Source organism: Mobula birostris, chromosome 7 (genome assembly GCF_030028105.1).
Source record: "Mobula birostris isolate sMobBir1 chromosome 7, sMobBir1.hap1, whole genome shotgun sequence".
In the NCBI taxonomy this organism is placed as follows: Eukaryota; Metazoa; Chordata; class Chondrichthyes; order Myliobatiformes; family Myliobatidae; genus Mobula; species Mobula birostris.
Genome location: NC_092376.1, coordinates 76,033,001 through 76,051,402, shown reverse-complemented (window position 1 = coordinate 76,051,402; position 18,402 = coordinate 76,033,001). Strand labels below are relative to the sequence as shown.

At 42.1% G+C, this 18,402-nt stretch overlaps 1 protein-coding gene across 1 annotated transcript in view; it reads left to right on the top strand.

The window, feature by feature from the left end:
- The first annotated feature begins 8,595 nt into the window (after nt 1-8,595).
- LOC140200763 (short transient receptor potential channel 6-like) overlaps nt 8,596-18,402 on the top strand; it is a 121,557-nt gene continuing 111,750 nt past the window's right edge. The window contains exon 1 of the mRNA XM_072264363.1: nt 8,596-8,769. Coding sequence (XP_072120464.1) covers nt 8,633-8,769 — 137 coding nt within the window. The 5' untranslated portion in view covers nt 8,596-8,632. The remainder of the gene's footprint in view (nt 8,770-18,402) is intronic.

Below are 18,402 nucleotides of genomic sequence, written 5' to 3'. Positions count from 1 at the left end.
AACTTGCTGTCTCTGCTTTAACTTAAAAATCCCTCCCCATCTATTCCCAATATTTTCTATATTATGCTATAAAATTAATCATCTACCTTCAGCAACCAGCCTCCTTTACAGAGTACCATCATCATCACACTTTAGCAGGCTATTCATGGTTTTCCAACACACTCTTAGTGTCTTCTGCTACGCTCTCGGCGTTTTCTGCCTTTGCGTTTTCTCCGGGCATGTTTTCATCAGCTGTGGTCAGGTCTGGCATGACCGGCTGGTGTTCCCCTCTTATGTTCTCTGTAATTTCATGGTTACTTAGTTCCCCACTCTGTCTGTGGGAGCAACAAGAGGGTGAGTCGTATGCTTTAACCTGCTCCAGTGCTTCCACTGGCTGCCACGCCGAGTCTGTACTGTACATAGACACACGTATCATTGGTTAAGTGTACCGTCTATGGTCCTATCCACTTGGGGGCAAACCCCGGCCTTTCCGGCAGCACTCTCATCATAACTTGGTCGCCGGGCTGTGGAAGGACTATCTCCTTTCCCTCTGGCTCTCTCAGATCCGCGATTCGCTGCTGTTGTTTCACTCGGTCCTTCAACACTTTAAGTTGGTTACAAAGGCCTTTCACCTATTGTGTCATTTTATCCCTGTAAGCCCCAGGCTCCCCACAACCTGTAATTACCCCATAAGGGAGTCGCATTGCTCGCTCCACCAATAGTTCATAGGGGCTGAGACCCAACGTGCGGTTCGGGGTTGTGCGCAATCTCATCAGGATTCCTGGTAATACATCAACCCATGTCTTTCCTGTCTCAGCTATAGCTTTGGTTAACGCATTCTTGATTGTTCAGTTCATCCTTTCTACTATCCCTGAACTCTGGGGATGGTAGGGTACATGGAACCGCTGTCGAATTCCTAGCAGTTGGCACATTTCCTTCATCACTTTCCCTGTGAAATGTTCTCCCTGATCTGAATCCACATGGACTGGGGTTCCCCATCTTGGGAGGATTTCCTGAACTAGGATCCATGCAGCGCTGCGGACGGCGCAGTCCCTTGTTGGGAAAGCCTCTACCTACCGGGTGAACTGATCCATAATTACTATTCAGTAGCTTTTCCCCCTGCTTTTTGGCAGGGGCCCTGTGAAGTCTATCTGGATATTTTCCCAGGGTCCCCTCGGCCGAGGCTGGTTTGCCAGTTGTAGCTTTCTGCCCTTACCAGGGTTATGCTGGGCACAAATGATACAACGGCGGCAGAATTTCTCAACATCCCCTCCCATCCCTGGCCACCCCCAGTCCTGCCGGAGGGTTGTGATCATGCTCTGCCTCCCCTGATGCATCCCCCCATGATAAAACTTCAGTAGTATCTGTCTAATACAGGGTGGGGCCACTGCGACTCTTTCCTCCCCGTGTGTCCAGCACCCATCTGGTCCCTCCTTTCCTCCTCCATTTTCCATTCTCTTCTGCCTCTACCTCTTCATATAATTTTACTAAGTTGGCTTCTGTCATTTCCTCCTGCAAACTTGCAATTTCAATTGCCTCTTGACCCCCTGCTGCTTTATTCGCTGTAATGTCTGCTCTCGGAGGAACTGGGACGACTTTATGTTCTGGAGTGGCCGCAGTCTCTCTGAGTATCCCCTGGTGTATCGCTATACCCAGAATAATGGACAGTGTGTCAGTTTGTACAGGGTCCTGCTTAGGGGGTTTATACAGACCCTCCTCTATTTTAACTGGGTTTATCTTTACTCGACTACAAGCTTGCTTGTGTGTAGCCGACACTGCTGGGAACTGCTGACAAGGTAACCCACAGACCCCATCCGGGCTGCAGTCTCTGATGATCGGGGCAGCTGCGACTATACTAGGCAGGTTGTGTATTCTGTTGGTTGTATGCGTTCGCTGCCCCTGACTTGTCCATAGTATTTCTCCCTTTCCCGAATATATGTCTATTCCAAGGATTGTGCCCTCATTATTTGGACATACCCAGAAATACACTGGAAGCTGCACTCCCCCGATTTCTAGTATTTGCTGCTCGCTTCTTTCTGCTTTTACTGTTTTCCCTCCTACACCCCTGATATAACTGGCCTGTCCGGATGTTGGTAAGGGTAAATCTGTTATCGATACTGATGCCCCTGTGTCCACTAACATATTGCATTGCCGTTCCCCTAACAATGCCGTTGTGTACATCCGCGGGTCACCAGCGCTGGCAGTGGAGCCCGCTGCCACATTTTTTTCTGCCCTAAGAGGCGCTGTTATGCCTCTTTGATCTGATCAACAGTCAGACTGGTTGCTGATGGGGTGAGTGACTGGGTGTCTGCCGTGACCTTCGTCTGGGTTTTTCCCTTCCCTTTTGGACACTGTTTCCAGTCATGTTCTGATAGGCCACAGCTGTAGCATATCAACTCCTTCACTGTCTTATACCTGGTACGGCAGTCCTTTGCTAGGTGCCCTGGCTGCCAGCAAGCAAAACAAACTCTCCGGGACATCACAGCGGCTGCATCCACTAGACCCACTTTACAATTTCTCTTGCCTTTTCTTTGGTCTATCTCACTGGGCCATGAAACTATCTCAGAGTAGTTGGACTCCACCGTTATGCCTAAATCTAAAACTTCCTGGTGGGCTGAGCTCAGGCCTTCCTTTAGCATTTTCAGGAAGACTTGGTCATCCCTCCCTGGGTTATCCAACCCGCAATACTCTCGTATACTCAGTATTTACATCCATGGCTGTCTCGTCAGCCCTCTGGGTCACTGCTATTATCGTTCTCCAGCTACTCTCCCATCCCCCCAGTGGCTGCCTCACTTCCCCTTTAAAAGAGCGATATCTTTCCTCATTGTTGGCGCTCCCGGTAGTTGCTCATGTACCGTCCCGCACCCCCTGGGCCATCCTGTCCCACATATTCCTCGGGAACTTCACTTTTACCAATGCGTGTATATCTTTAGGGTGCATCTGGTGAATTTCAACCATTTCCTCGAGCTTGCGCCATAATTCTGAATTCACACATGCGACTTTAAGTGAGGGCAACTCAGACAAGATGCTCTGTTTCTCCCCGGGGGTGAAGGTCTTATGAATACTGTAGTCGTAATCAAGGTCAAGGGCTGGCTCGGATCATCAGGGTTCTCAACCTGACGTTGCCTGACCTCAATAGGTGCCATTCTGGTAGATCTATCTGGGTAAAACCTCTCCCTGAGATATCTCCACACTAATTCGCACACTACGCAAAATATCAAAGACGGGTAGCAGTTAAACAGTACATACTTAAAACCGCAGAGTATGTATTCCACAATCTGCCACTTTTGAGTACTGTACCCGAACTCATGATGCCTACTGTATTCCCTTGCATCATACTTGCAAACGCGTACACTAAAATGCAACTCCCCGAAAGAGTATACACGCCCCTATTCCGGCGTCCCGAACTATACTGTCGGTTATCACCTTTTGCAACTGGTCGCTCCATCTCACCAAGTTAACCAAGTTAACATGCAAAGTTTCCTCACTTACATAAACACACGTGCACACGCACGCACTACTTTTACATCTACCAGTTCAGCTCTCCGCGTTCGTGATACCTCGTGTACCCGTGTACCATCGACCCAACAGATCCAAGTGTGAGTGTTATTCTGGAAAAATACAAACCAATTTAGACTGCTAGGAACGCTGGCCACAAGACGGGTCACGAAATACCCCACTCCTGACACCAAATGCTGTCGCGTGGGTGAAATCACCAGAGAGACAGAGCCACTGGTAGACACAAAGCAGCTTCTTTATTGGACATGACAAGGTAAAGCAGGAATCATACGGACGGAGACACTTTCGGTGGAAAGGTCTGCTAGCCCAATGTGGGCTCGATATTCATATGCTAAGCACAAATTGCTATTTACAAAGTTATAGACAATGCATAGACAATACTTTCTTTTGAAGCTACATACAAAGCATCACACCTTCTGACTTCATCCTTTCCTCCCGAAGCCAGCATTTCTGAGTTTGGTACTCACAGCCTTTAGGAGTGCAAGTTTAATCCACAATACATTTATTTGGTATTTTACGTGCTAACATAGAGGACAATTAATATTTATAAAGTATAGATAAGGCTGTCTTCGAAACTACCTGTAATCTTCACACTTCCATCCGCACTGTCTGGCTAGTATCCCGATATTCACAGCTTTTAGGAAATGCATTGTTGTGAACTCAATCCACAGTACTTTGTCAAACAGAAGACTGGTGGCCAGAGTCACTTACGTGTCAATGAATCGTCTACCCAAAAACTCACTCTAACAGGGTGGATGGCCAGACACTGTCCCCAGGCTGGAATAGACTGGCTGGGCACCGATGGTGGTTGGCCTGGTGGTAGTACACACAGTTGGCAGCTAGGATGAAGTCCTTGGCAATGTGGGACCACGGGTGTCAAGGGACCGGTAGGGGCCTCAGGAGCTCAGAGGACTGTTGGTTTGAGGAATCGGACTGGCACCTTGAGGGCAGGCTGAGACAAACTGACATACATCTGCGATCATGGTGGGCGGCCAAAAAATCCAGTGGCTGTCATGCTCCAGTAACTTAAACCAATGGGACTGCAAGTTAGAGAAGTGCCAGTTCCACACCCCTGTCACTTCCTTCCTGGGTTACGTCCTTTCAACCCAAGTCATAACCATGGACCTAGAGAAAGGGCATGCTTTCTCTGGGTCCATGGTTACACTTTGGGTTGAGAAGTGTGATTTGCTAGAGACTGGTCCCTGGTGACTGTCAGGAGAGGGAAAGGGAATAGGCAGCCAGTGCAGAGTACCCCGTGGCTGTTCCCCTCAATAATAAGCATACTGCTCTGGGTACTGTTGGGGAGGGTCGGGGGTGACCTGCTGGGGAAGCTGCAGCGACCACGTCTCTGGCACTGAGTCTGGCTCTGTGGCCCAGAAGGGAGGAAGAAGAAGGGGAAGAAAGGGAAGAAGAAGAAGACTGCAGTAGTGATAGGGTGTTCCATAATTAGAGGAGCAGAAAGTAGATTTTGTCAACGTGAAAGAGACTCCCAGCTGGTATGTTGCCTCCCCAGATGCCAGGGTCAGAGAAGTCTCGGCCCAGGTCCATAGCATTCTGAAGGGGGAGTGTGAACAGCCAGAAGTCATACTGCTACCAATGACATGGGTAGGGAAAGAGAGGAGGTCCTGAAGAAAGAATATAGGGAGTTAGCCATAAAGCTGAAAATCATGACCTCCGGGTAGTAATCTCTGGATTGCCGCCCGTGTCACATGCTAGTGAATATAGGAATGGGATGATTCGGCAGATGAATACATGGCTGAAGAATTAGAGCAGGGGGCATGGTTTCTGATTTGTGGATATTTGCGATCTCTTCTAGAGAAGGCATGAACCGTACAAAATGGACTTGCCTTTACAGATCACTTACGGCATATGTAGTTACTAACCAGCTGTTGAGGAGGGTTTAAGCTTATTAGGCAGGAGGATAGGAACTGGAGTGATGGGGCCGAGAATGGGGCAGTTAGTATACAAATAGATGTAGTGTGGAGTGAGACTGAGGAGGGAAAGGCAGATGACAGGACAACATTGCAGACAGTAGGATGGGTTTAAGTGTAACAGGGGGCCAAAATCAAAAAAGGGTGATGAATTTAGGACTGAAGGTGGGACCTGCAATGCTGGCCAGAAACTTTATAGGAAATAGTTTCTGAAGCTATATTTATTCAACATTTTGTACCACTTGTCTCTGAACATTCACCTCTTGGGCAGGCTCCTTCCGCTGTCTTTGAGGTTGTGTTTGGAGGGATTTTTGGCATTCTCTAGAATGAGGACACCATTCCTTTCCATTCCCTTAAGCGCGCTTCCTTTTCCAACCGCAGCTCTCTAAAGTTGTTGAGCCTGCTTCCTGCTCTAAGCTGTGTTACAGTTCAGTTAGTGCTAATATTTGTATAGAGTTTCCATGCCGCCAATATCTGATCAAATGATCATGGGCTAAATATATATTATGATATCTATTTATCAAATTCTCAGCCTATCAGGAAGGGTAAGATGAAGGAACACATACCAATCCTCAGAGGGATCTGAAGTGGAGAGAGTGAGCAGCTTCAAGTTCCGGGGAGTCAAGATCCATGCAGTTATAAAGAAGGCAAGACAGTGGCTATAATTTATTAGGAGTTTGAAGAGGTTTGGCATGTCCACAAATACACTCAAACATTTCTAAGGTTGTACTGTGGAGAGCATTCCCACAGGCTGCATCACTGTCTGGTATGGAAGGGCTACTGCACAGGACTGAAAGAAGCTGCAGAGGGTTGTAAATATAGTCAGCTCCATCTTGGGTACTAGCCTACAATGTACCCAGGACATCTTCAAGGAGCGGTGTCTCAGAAAGGCAGTGTCCATTATTAAGGACCTCCAGCATCTAAAGCATGCCCGTTTCTCACTGTTACCATCGGTTAGGAGATACAGGAGCCTGAAGGCACACACTCAGCGATTCAGAAACAGCTTCTTCCCCTCTGCCATCCGATTACTAAATGGACATTGAATCTTTGGATATTACCTCACTTTTTTAAAAATGTATGGGTTTTCTGTTTTTGCTCATTTTTTAAATTTATTCAATATATGTAATTGATTTACTTCTTTATTTATTATTATTTTTATTTTATTTTTTTCTCTCTGCTAGATTATGTATTGCATTGAACTGCTGCTGCTAGGTTAACAAATTTCACGTCACATGCCGGTGATAATAAACCTGATTCTGATTCAATATTTTTCTTGATGCATTATTTTAGAGTTATTGTCAGTAGTTCAATTACATCCAGTACAATAGGCCATTACAAAGAAATGGCAGCATTTCTACTTCATTAGAAGTTTGCAAATATTTGGCATGTCATCTAAAAGTTTGACAAACTTCTATAGATGTGTGGTGAGCAGTATCTGGTTGCATCACAGTCTGGCATGGAAACAAAAAATATCCTTGAATGAAAAAAGAACCCTCAAAATGTAATGGATACATCCCAGTCCATTAGATAAACCCCCCCCCCCCCCGCCCCACCACCACCACCACTATTGAGCACAAATACATGAAACACTGTTGCAGGAAAGAAGCATCCATCAATAAAGATCCCTACCACCCAGTCCATGCTATCTTCATCTGCTTACTGCTGCCATCAGAAAGAAGGTGCAAGAGCTCAGATCTCATACCACCAGGTTCGGGAACAGTTATTACCCCACAGCCGTCAGGCTCTTGAACCAAAGGGGATAACTTCACTCAACTTCACTTGACCCATCAGTGAACAGTCTCCACAAACTATGGACTCATTTTCAAGCAGTCTTCACCTCATATTCTCTATATTTATTGCTTACTTATTTATTATTATTTTGTTTTTTTTTTCTTTTTATATTTGGAGCTTGTTATCTTTTGCACATTTGTTGTTTGTCCTGTGTGTGAATTTTCATTGATTCTATTGTGTTTCTTTGTATTTACTGTAATGCCTGCAGAAAATGAACCTCAAGCTTGTAGATGGTGACATAAGTATAGTTTGATGTTAAATTTACCTTGAACGTTGAACTTTGATTTACTTTGAACTAATTTTCTAGTTATTATTACTTTGCCAAATAGGTAACGTCAGTCTAATTATTAAATTAATAAATTATTGTTGTCTGTATGTTTAACTTCTTGCATACTAATTCTTGCTATGTGGGGGTGTAGATTGCTTCATTATCTGAGAAATTCATGCAATCGTCAGTGAACAGGCCCATTATAATGTCATGATGGAATCGCTTGATGATGTAACTGAAGATAACTGGGAGATCTGGGCAGTGATACCCCATGGCTCATATGATTTATTTCAAACCACCAAAACCATCTTTCTTTATGCTTGATATAACTGTGGCCAGTGTAATATTTTCCCGTTGGTCCTACTGTTCGTAATTTTGATGTGTTTAGTGATATCAGTAAACTGGCAGACTGTAAATTGTGATGGTGGAGACCGGAAAGGTCAGATCATTGGGAACTCTGCTGAAAATGGTCTTCTCCACTGGCATTTCTGATGTTCCTACACCCACATCCTCTCACTCAAACAGTAGGCAAGTGACGGGGCTGGGGATCTGTTAAAATTATGAGACTTATTTTGCAGTACGCAAAAGCCAAGAACCTTACATCACTCAGACAGGTTATATTTTCACAAGCTTTTATGCGATCTATCATAATTTGTCGTATGATGTTAATCAGGCATTTAATATTAATTACAAGACCGCTAGGATGTATGAATATATAATTACCTTAATGTATCATTTCAGTTATATTAATTTAGTCTCGACGGAAAGCAGCAATTGAAACAGATGTTTTAGTCAAATAAAACGGTTAATTAACTTCTAATTCCCTGATTTTAGACGAATCTACTTGTCCACTGTCCAGTCTCCTGTTATCTTTCCCACTGAGCGTCGTACGAAGATTTTGCTGTGATATAGTCTCCGCGTTGCCTGTCAGTTCACTTGTGTAACCAGTCCTTACCCACAGTCCACAAATCCAGACCAATCTCCAATATACCGGGAGTGGTTTCGGACACCCAAGAATGTGCAAGACCTGACGCAGCCCGAGCGTCATTTAAGGACGGCACCAAATCACAGCCTGCCAGGGATATAACTGCTTGGCGAAAGCGGTTCAATTTCAAGGAATAACCTGCCTTGAAAATCCAAGGAGATGGACGAGAGGACGTCGTGGTTCGCTGCGAATAATTCAGCGACCTTTGCAAACCCAACGTCTGGCAGAGGAGATTACCTTCAAACGAAAAGAAATCCTCGTCGGGGATACTACACGCAGTATGGACACAGTTCCTCGTAAGTATCCGAACACGTGCGAATTTCAGCACGGATTAGATATAATAGAACATTTTCTTCACCAATTTCCAAGACTAAATTGGTTACCCGTTAAAATGTAAGAGTTTAAAAAGACTCGAAAAGACTTTGAAAAATTGTTAAGCCGTAGTTCCGGACTATGTGTTTTTGTGAATATCTCACTGATGTTATATTCGTATGCTAACTCCAACATATTAACAGATTAACTCCAACAGATATTTGGTCTCTGTTACCTCGATGGATTAGTTGCATTTTGTCAGGCGCTTTGAGACAGAGAACAGAATCAACCTAGTTTTAGTGATCCCTTGGGTAATCTTGCCAACAGTAACTAACTGCGACCGACGTTGGCACTTCTGAAACTTCCATAATAAACTTATTTGTAACTGCTTGCCAGAATCACTGAGGGAGCAGGGGTGTTGTAGCTCCTGAATGTGTTGCAGAGATATGCAAGATCTGTCCGTGCTGTCTCTGAGAATGAAAGTAAGAGCGATGTCTGGAGTTGGATGCGCACAGTTAAGCTTAGAAACCCTGAACTGCTATCAGTGAAATTTAACTTCTCAATAAACTGTATTTTGTTGGCTCTCCCACCAACAGTTTCTACAGCAATCGCTACTGAAGTGCGAATTTAAACTAATCAGTAAGAAGCATAATTTAGCAGTAACAATTTAAGGATTACCGTCACGTGTGCAGTTGTCCGCTGAAGTCCGCATTGTAGTTCCTTTCGGCACTTTGCGCCTCTGCTAACATGTAGTGTGCTATATTTCTCCAGCATAATCTGCAGAATCCACGATCTGATGCGACCCCTGCCTCTGTTCTTGCTGTGAAATAAATCTGAATATGTTTACATCCTCTAAACGAAGCGAGGGTAATCTTTAAATGGTATGATAAGCCAGAACTAAAACCGAAACCTTTGTTGCTGCACATTACAAATTTGATATATAGATTGTAATTCCCTCAGAAAAATATTTCAATCTACAATGGACCCTTAATTGTTTTTAAATATCATTTTAAATGAGTAATTATGACAGTTCGGCTTTAGCTAATAAAGTACAACTAAATATTTAACCTGTTATTACGCTATAATTTCCAATGACGAATCTCGCTGACAGTGCCGAAATAATTCGAAAACAAGATGAGGAAAATAATAGTTTGTAGTTAATATAGAGAAGATTCTTGGAAACCGCACAAATTTGTGACACAGGAGCCAATTTCTCTCGTGATGTTGGTCCGTGTTGGTTCAAACACTATTCAGACAGTTCTTATTCATTTTTTCTTAATTCCAGTTCTTCTTCCTTTTATTTGTTTAATTATGTGCCTGGTTTGCATTTGAATTCCCCATTTCGAATTTCTTCTTTCTTCTCAGTCCTCCGTCCTTATCCAATCACATTGATAGTTTTCACACCACTGCGATCTGATTGGTTAAAGGGATGATTAGCAGCTCTCTCTGTTTACCCATGCATCCCAGAGCCCAGATCTAGTTTTGACATTTTCAGCTTGCAACCAAACAGCTCTGCTTGCTAAAAGTCAAGAATCCAATTATGGAAAGGAAAACCTAATAACAGACAGAAGTAAATAATGTGCTGCAGCAAATCATGGCACATTGTGACTGATTCTTTTATACGTTCTTAAATGTTTCATGTATACAGATCTGTTAAAATTACCAAATAAAGTACATATGAAATCTTATTAATTTTCTAATTCTGAACAGACTGTGATTGATATGTTATGTAGAAAATAGTTAAAGCTGTAATCTTTAGATTAGTTTTCCAAATTTCATGTAGCAAAGTTGGATTAATTTTCTAGCTCTCTACCCACCTCTTGTAAACTGAATTTATCTTGTTTTAAACTACCAACACTTAACTCTAGTAGGCATGATTACACTTGAGAAACATTGGACTGTATTTCAGTTAGCAATAAAGTGGCATCAAGGGAAACTCGTCACAAAGACCATGCAGTCACTGGAGTACATTTCCCAATGGTAATTTCATTCTTGTGTCAAACTTCGATCATTGGCATCTAGCAGTAGCAATGTTAGCAAGACAAATTGAACAACAAATCATATTCCAAACAAGAAAATGCTAATTTCTGAACTTTAGCTTATAAACCTTAAAATCTTTTAATAGAAGTCAAAATAGAGTTTTGGTCATAGTCTTGAAATCAAGGTCAAAGTTGAAATATTAAAAAATGTTATTTAAAAATAACCTAAAAGAATTATTCTGGGGCATTTGGATTTGCGTGTAAAATTAGATTTTGAATACTCAAATCATTTACCAGTATGCATCACTTAAGATGCTATTTTAGAAAGTCAGTTACAGCTCATTCAATGAGGCCTTAGATTTTAAAATGTTTTACAACAATCTGCAAAATATCGATGTGTTTATTAGTTTGGTGCTTTTGAAAAGGTTTCTGTCTGCAAGGACTTCACCAAAATGCCATTGCCAGCTTGTTTCTGCATTTGCACATTTAACTATGCCTGCACAAGCTCCAGAACACACTATCATTTTTACAGTGAATATTAACAGCATCACTGTCATGGAAGCTGCAAAATCCAGACTCTGCTTGACAAAAAAAATCTCTCAAACACTTCTGAAATGGTATGCTTAGGAACATACGATAGAGTGCATAAAACTGTTAACCAATGTATTAGAATAACATATAAGAACAAATCATGTTTTATACTAATAATCTAAGGACAACAGATTCTTCCTTCTAAGTTTCACAGTTTGTCCAATTAACAATGAATTAAAAAATTGTCTTGTGTTGCATATGTCCATTTGAATAAATATTTGGTTGGTAATCAAGTTATACTTAAAGTTGTAGATACATTTACAAAGTCAGAGGTAATCAAACATTCTTTGTGACACTGGTTGCTGTGTACACTACTAATATATTGTTCCTCATGATCTATTGTTTCCAGCTTAATGACTTTGAAATAGTTTGTGTTTTAAACAAGCCTTAGGTAAAAGGATTATATATTTCTAGCCAAATACAAATTTTCATGTTCCATGTACTGGTACAAGATCACTTATAACTGTTATTTATCATAATTATTCCACTTACTGGCCTTTGTACAGTATATTGATATGATTTTGAAGACATTTAACTGTATCATCTTTATTATTCTGTGCTTAAAATGTTATTATTGATCTACATTATCCTTATCTTTACTCCAGACTCAAATACTGTTGAAGAGAACCAGCTTTTTGAACAATGAAGATTGTCATGTGATGCTGTCAGTGTGCTTGTCATGTTAGAGATGTCTTAATAATGTGTACTGTTTTGTCACACTTCACTGCACATCAATCTGCAGTAATGGGTAATCTGACTGAAAAATACATATTCCTACAATTCAAAAGGAAATTACTGTAGATGCTAGAAATTTGAATTACAGGTGGAAATGCTGGAGAAAAAGAAGTTAAAAGATCAGACAGTGTCAGTGAGAATGAAACAGCAGCATATTAGGTTGATGATCCTTCATCACAACTGGGAAACGTATGTAGTTTAATGTTGCAGATGTAGGGAAGAAGAGAACAAAAGGGGCTTGCCTATGATAGTTTGTTGATCAGGAGAGACTGTGATGCAAACTGTGTTGGCCTAAGCCCAACATTGTCATCATTTCGGCTGACAGGGATGATGCTATTGGCATTTGGCAAAGCTAACCTCTATATTGTAGACACTGAATGCCATCACTCTGACACCTGCACACTCCTCTCTACAGAACGTATCCCCATGATTATCTTCCATGCACTTGCTGAACCAATTTCATCTGGAGATATTCTTTCTGCCGCCTCCAATCACATGGTCCCCCAACCCTTGCTCATTCCTTTCCTACCTACTCCTGTAAGCCACAATTAGGCTTTCCAGGTAGCACCACCTTTTATGCCAGGAATAATTTCTACCACTGTTATTATTCTTAACCTCTTCAACCTGACTATAGATCAACAATGCTTCTGATGCTGTCCATCACTTTTTTATATATGTTTTTCTGGTTCCAGCTGGTTCATTTTACCCATGGATAGCCAATCCCTCTACCTCTTCAATCTATATGATGATGGCTGAGGGCCCTCCATTTCCTTCTGCAACAAAGGTCCAACTGTTCCCATTCCACCATCACTTTGGCAGAAATTGTTCTCACGTAGAACAACCCGTTAACCTTACTCATTTCCTCCAGGTCAGTGCTATACCCCCATTCAACTTGGAAGGGTGAGTCTGAGTTTCCAGTTGCCCTGCACTTTAGTTCCCTATCTCTTTCCCACTCTAGACTCTTTGCCTTGGTCTGTTACACCATTCCAATGAGCTTTAGCCTAAATCCAAGGAACAGAAATCCTTTATCCTCAGCAATCAACAGGGAATTCAGTAACTTCAGGTGATCAGCCATTCCTGTTCTATAATCTCACTTTTCCACTGTTCACTTTTTTTTCTCTGTCCTCTTGTGGTATTTCAGAATGTCCCTATTTCTACCCTCCTTCAGCCAGCACCACTAATTGTGTCACAGGATTGCTACCCAATCACAGACCTTATTATCCTCCCTTCCTTTCCACAGTACCTCCAACCTTGCTATGTTTCTGACTTTTTCCAATTCTGATGAACAGTCATTAAGCTGAAATGCGAACTCTTCCTTTCTCTGCATGTGCTGCCTGACATGTTGAGCATTTACAGCAGGGCTTGCTGATCTTTTTTATGCCATGGACCAATACCATTAAGCAAGGGGTCCATGTACCCCTGTTTGGGAACCCCATATTTACAGCCTTTTCTGTTTTCATAAGTTTGGTAATCTCCGCTAACAGTTTTTTTTAAAAAGAAGCGAGGAAAGAAGCTATAAAATAGGCTTGTGTTAGCTTTGTATCTCGCAAAGAGAAAACAAATCTTAAAATTGAATCTACTTGAAATAACCATAAATCTCATTGTAAATTGCTTATCAAAATGTCCACATCTCCATTTTTTCCCAGGATTTAATCTCATCAATGGTATGCATTAAAGAATAAAAAAAAAGTCCCATGCATTTTCTTCTAATATCTCTGCCAAAGGAGCAGAGATCACATCAGTCATATCCTGAGACTGAAACTGCTGGAATCGCTTGCTCTTTAAGGAAAGTGTACCAGGAATGTTTGATTGGCACCTTGTTTATTATTCCTTCCCCTTCACGTGCTTCGAGTTTTAAAATTTTCCCAACTGGAGTAAACTTGTTCCCATTTCCTAAATGCATAGTCATCTTTTCTCATTGGTTCAGAGCCTCAGCCCCATGTTGGGAATCACCTGGATGTTCCCATGGAAATAAGTAAAACACGGCACCTTCTATGCTGATTGCTTTTGGCAGATCTTGTGATGGCCTAGCAGGCTTATTGTGGAGTCCATGGGAGCATATGTTGTACTGTAGAAGCAGAATTAGGCCATTTCACCCATGAGTCTGCTCTGATATTCGATCATGTCTGTTTGTTTTTCAACCCTATTCTTCAGCCTTAACCCCTTTACCAATCCAGAACCTATCACTCTCTGCCTTAAATACACCCAGTGACTTGATCTGTGCAGCCCTACACGGAAATGAATTCCACAGGTTCACCAGCTGTTGAAGAAGTTCCTCCTCATCATAGTTTTAAAGAGACAGCCTTTTATTCCGAGGCTGTGCTCTTGGATCCTAGACTCTCCTACTCATGGAAACACCCTCTCCATGTCCAAGTCATCCAGGCCCAAGTCCAGCAGGGTGGCACAATCTTCTGCTGGCACAGGGGCAGCTAGTCAGCAAGATTTGGAGTAATGGATGTTATGCCTCATTTTCTTTGGCCTCCTTTCTCCTATTGATTATTTTCAGTTGTCGTCCGGCTCGTAATCAGGTTTGTTTGGTACACCCATTGTTTCTGATTGCTCTTGCCTCATTGAACTCATTTCTTCTTAATGGGATTCCATCCTTGTTGCTTCTCACTTACATCCAGGAGACTGCTCATTCCCTTCACTATAATAATAACTTACAGTTTCCTGTTCCCAGCCGGCTCATGTTTACCCTAAACATTTAGTCCCAATATAATTCCACCCCTCCCTATAGAGCTCTCTAACCCCAGAGCAGTTTCCTACTCCAACATTCCAATCCACTTGGCAGAACTTGTTCTCAGCAACCTCTCTTTCAATTTCTCTTGCTTTCTTCTGTCACGTACCCCGTGACGGGTTAAGGAACCATCAGAAATGGAAAACACTTTGGAATCCAGTATTGCTGTTAGCTAATGGTATTTATTAGCAACTATGCAATACAGTAATGTAAATGCAGATACATCAAACAGATTAGCAATGATTTTTTTATTTATGTGTGTGGAAATATATGAAAACCAAGCTTCTTCACGTCTAGCGGTAAATAGATAGTCTTACGATGATGTGTAAAATTCAGTTCAGTTCGTGGTATTTAGTTGAGTAGTGATGGAGAGAGAGAGAAGGAGAGATTTGAGTCTTCAGGTGAGCTGACGCCTTTGATCTTCCTGTTGTCCTCCGAAATCCTTTAGAAGTCACCAACTGTGACCACAACAAAGGGGACTGTTTATCTGTGGTGGAATTATCAACCCAGGCGAGAGTTGGACACACTCTTTTCACACTGCGAGAGCCACTGATCGATCTGCCTGATCGATTCTACAAAACCCACCTTTTCTGTGGGCACAACAAAGCTCATTCAGTGTCCAAAACCATGTGTCTGTAGGTCTAGCAGCTGACCCTCTATTTATCTCACCATGTTGAATACCAGCTGTCCATCAAGTAGCTCCTCCCTTCTCTCTCTGTAAGAACTTGGAAGCTGCCAGTGTCCTTGCAGAAGTGTAAACATGCTGCAGAGAAACCATAACATCGATGTCCATCAAATAGCTCCACCTCTCTCTCTTTCCATGGCAACCCAAAAGCTGACAGCAGTAGTCAGTGTCCTTGCAAAAATGTAAACACGAGCTAAAAGACAGACTCTGCCCCTCTTTCTCTCAGCAGAAATCCAAAAGTTAGTCTCAGTTCTTTCTTGTGCCTTAAAATGACAGTCCACAGCAAAAAGAACCCCAGGGGTACATAATACTTCAGACTAAGGATGCGGCTGTAGGCACTCGGTGTGTATACGCTATGCCTGTCTTTTAGCTTGTGTGGAACAGTCCCTCCTGCATAGCTAGAACCACTATCCACAGAATAAATACAGTCCACAAAAGTATAGATGGGTATCTAATCTGCACTGTAGGGACCTTGAGCTCATCATGCAGTAGACTGAGATTTCAGATTGCATGAAGGACAAAGCTGGGAGAGTACAGGCACATGTGAAGGATAGATCAGTTGGACGGGTCTCTTCAAGAACCAAAGTGCAGTGAGTTTTATACCTTCTTAGAGACAGTGATATTACATGGCAGGTAACTGACAGCCTAGCAGATATGTACAGTGCATGACCACTGCTGGTGAGGCCACTTAGCTATTCCGGGACCTCCCATTGCCTTGTGTATAAGTTTCTGACAGGGACTGCTCTTGCTCTCTATGTTTCAAAAGTGCCAAGTAACTTCTAAAATGTATAGCAGCCCAAATAACTCTGTCGCTCTGCTCCAGCTGGTGTGTTCCGTGTCTCTCTATTTCACCTGTATTTTTTATTTTCCCTTATCCTGATCTTATCCATGTGTCATAACTTTGAATTTTAAAGGATCTCTCAAAGTGTGATTGGATTTCTATTTTAAAAGATTACAAAGCCCTTTGCCTCCTCTGTCTTGATGTGGCCTGTTAAATTCCCTACGTATCTGGCTAATTCCCAGAATGCCTCCTGGTCATTTGTTCTGTCATAATATTGAACATGCTTGTCTCCATGTACATTCAAAGTTCAAAATAAATTTTATCATCAAAGTACATATATGGCACCATATACAGCCCTAAGATTCCTTTTCCTGTGGGCATACTCAGCAAATAGCTAAAGTAATGACTATAACAGGAAGAATGAAAGATCAGCTAGAGTGCAGGAAACAACAAACTGTGCAATTGCAAATATAAATCAATAACAAGAGCATGAGATAACAAGATAAAGTCCTTAAAGTGAAATAACTGGTTGTGGGAGCGTCTCAGTGTGAGTGTAGTTATCCCCTTTTATTCAAGAACATGATAGTTGAGGGGTAGTGACTGTTCTTGAATCTGGTGGTGCGAGTTCTGAGGCTCTTGTATCTTCTACATGCTGGCAACGGTTAGAAGAGAGCATGGCCTGGGTGCTGAGGATCTCTGAATGCTGCTTTCCTCTGACAGTATTTCATGTACTGCCGACGTGCTCAAAGGTTGGAAGGGCTTCATCCCTGATGATTGTAGGATTTTCCATTCAAAGGCATTGGTGTTTCCATATCAGGCTATGATGCAGCCAGGCAATACATCCTCCACTACACATCTATAGAAGTTTGTCAAAGTTTTAGATGTCATGCTGAATCTCTACTGACTCCTAAGGAAGAAGAAGCATGTCGAGCTTTCTTCACAATTGCACTTGCCTGCTGGGCCCAGGGCAGATCCCCTGAAACAGTAACACAAGAAATTGTTGCGATGACACCACTCAGCCAATTTTTCAATGTCCTTCCTGTGTGCAAGTTGAGAAACTAGTCATTCATGGTTTATTTGCCACATACTAAGTGGTTGTCTGATGTATAAATGTATTACGGTTAGTTCAAGAGCAGTTTATTTCACATAATTTACGGCAACAATAGATACATGCTGACTTAACAAAGGTGGCTTTCAAAATCATGAGTCTACACTATGTATTCAATCCCAATCATGGACTGTAAGGAACAAAAAAAAAGTAGTTCTGTGAAATAGAATTGACATTCAATGGAGTTGGTATGTAATTTATAATTGTGAAACATTTTGGGATGTTTCTCTATTCTGAGAGTGCTAAGCTGTTGGCTTTTGTGGGTGGAGGCCACCAATTTTATTTAGTCTGTGATATCAAGAAACAACACAGAACACAGGATAGTGAAAAAGGTTGTTGAACCAGAAAACAACATAGCTTTAGTACTGCAAACATGAGGAATTCTGCAGATGCTGGAAATTCAAGCAACACACATCAAAGTTGCTGGTGAACACAGCAGGCCAGGCAGCATCTCTAGGAAGAGGTACAGTCGATGTTTCGGGCCGAGTCCTGACGAAGGGACTTGGCCCGAAACGTCGACTGTACCTCTTCCTAGAGATGCTGCCTGGCCTGCTGCGTTCACTGGCAACTTTGATGTGTGTTGCATAGCTTTAGTACTGATGTTTTGGTTTCTAGAACCTTGAACTAATTTGTTAAAGGATGAGTAAAAAAGTTATAGAAATGGCATGTTTTTTCACTCTGTAAAACACCTGGGTATGTTTTTCTGTTCTGAGGTTGATCTGCAAATGCAAGTCAATGTTGTTCTAATTCTGCTTTCTTTTGGTTCAGTTATATTACCACTTTCACCTGCTGGATTCAATTACTCCATTAAATCAGAATTCTACGTGTGTATAGAAGACTTGAACCATTGGTGTGTCTTGCTTCCTTAGATTGAGCTCAGTATTGGACTGTTAAAACAGTGGATTTCAAAGTCTGTCTCATCATTATCATGCTTTGCATGTTGCATAAAAATTGAAAATGAAAGAAACAATGAGTCAGGAAGATTCGCAGTTGATGAGGAA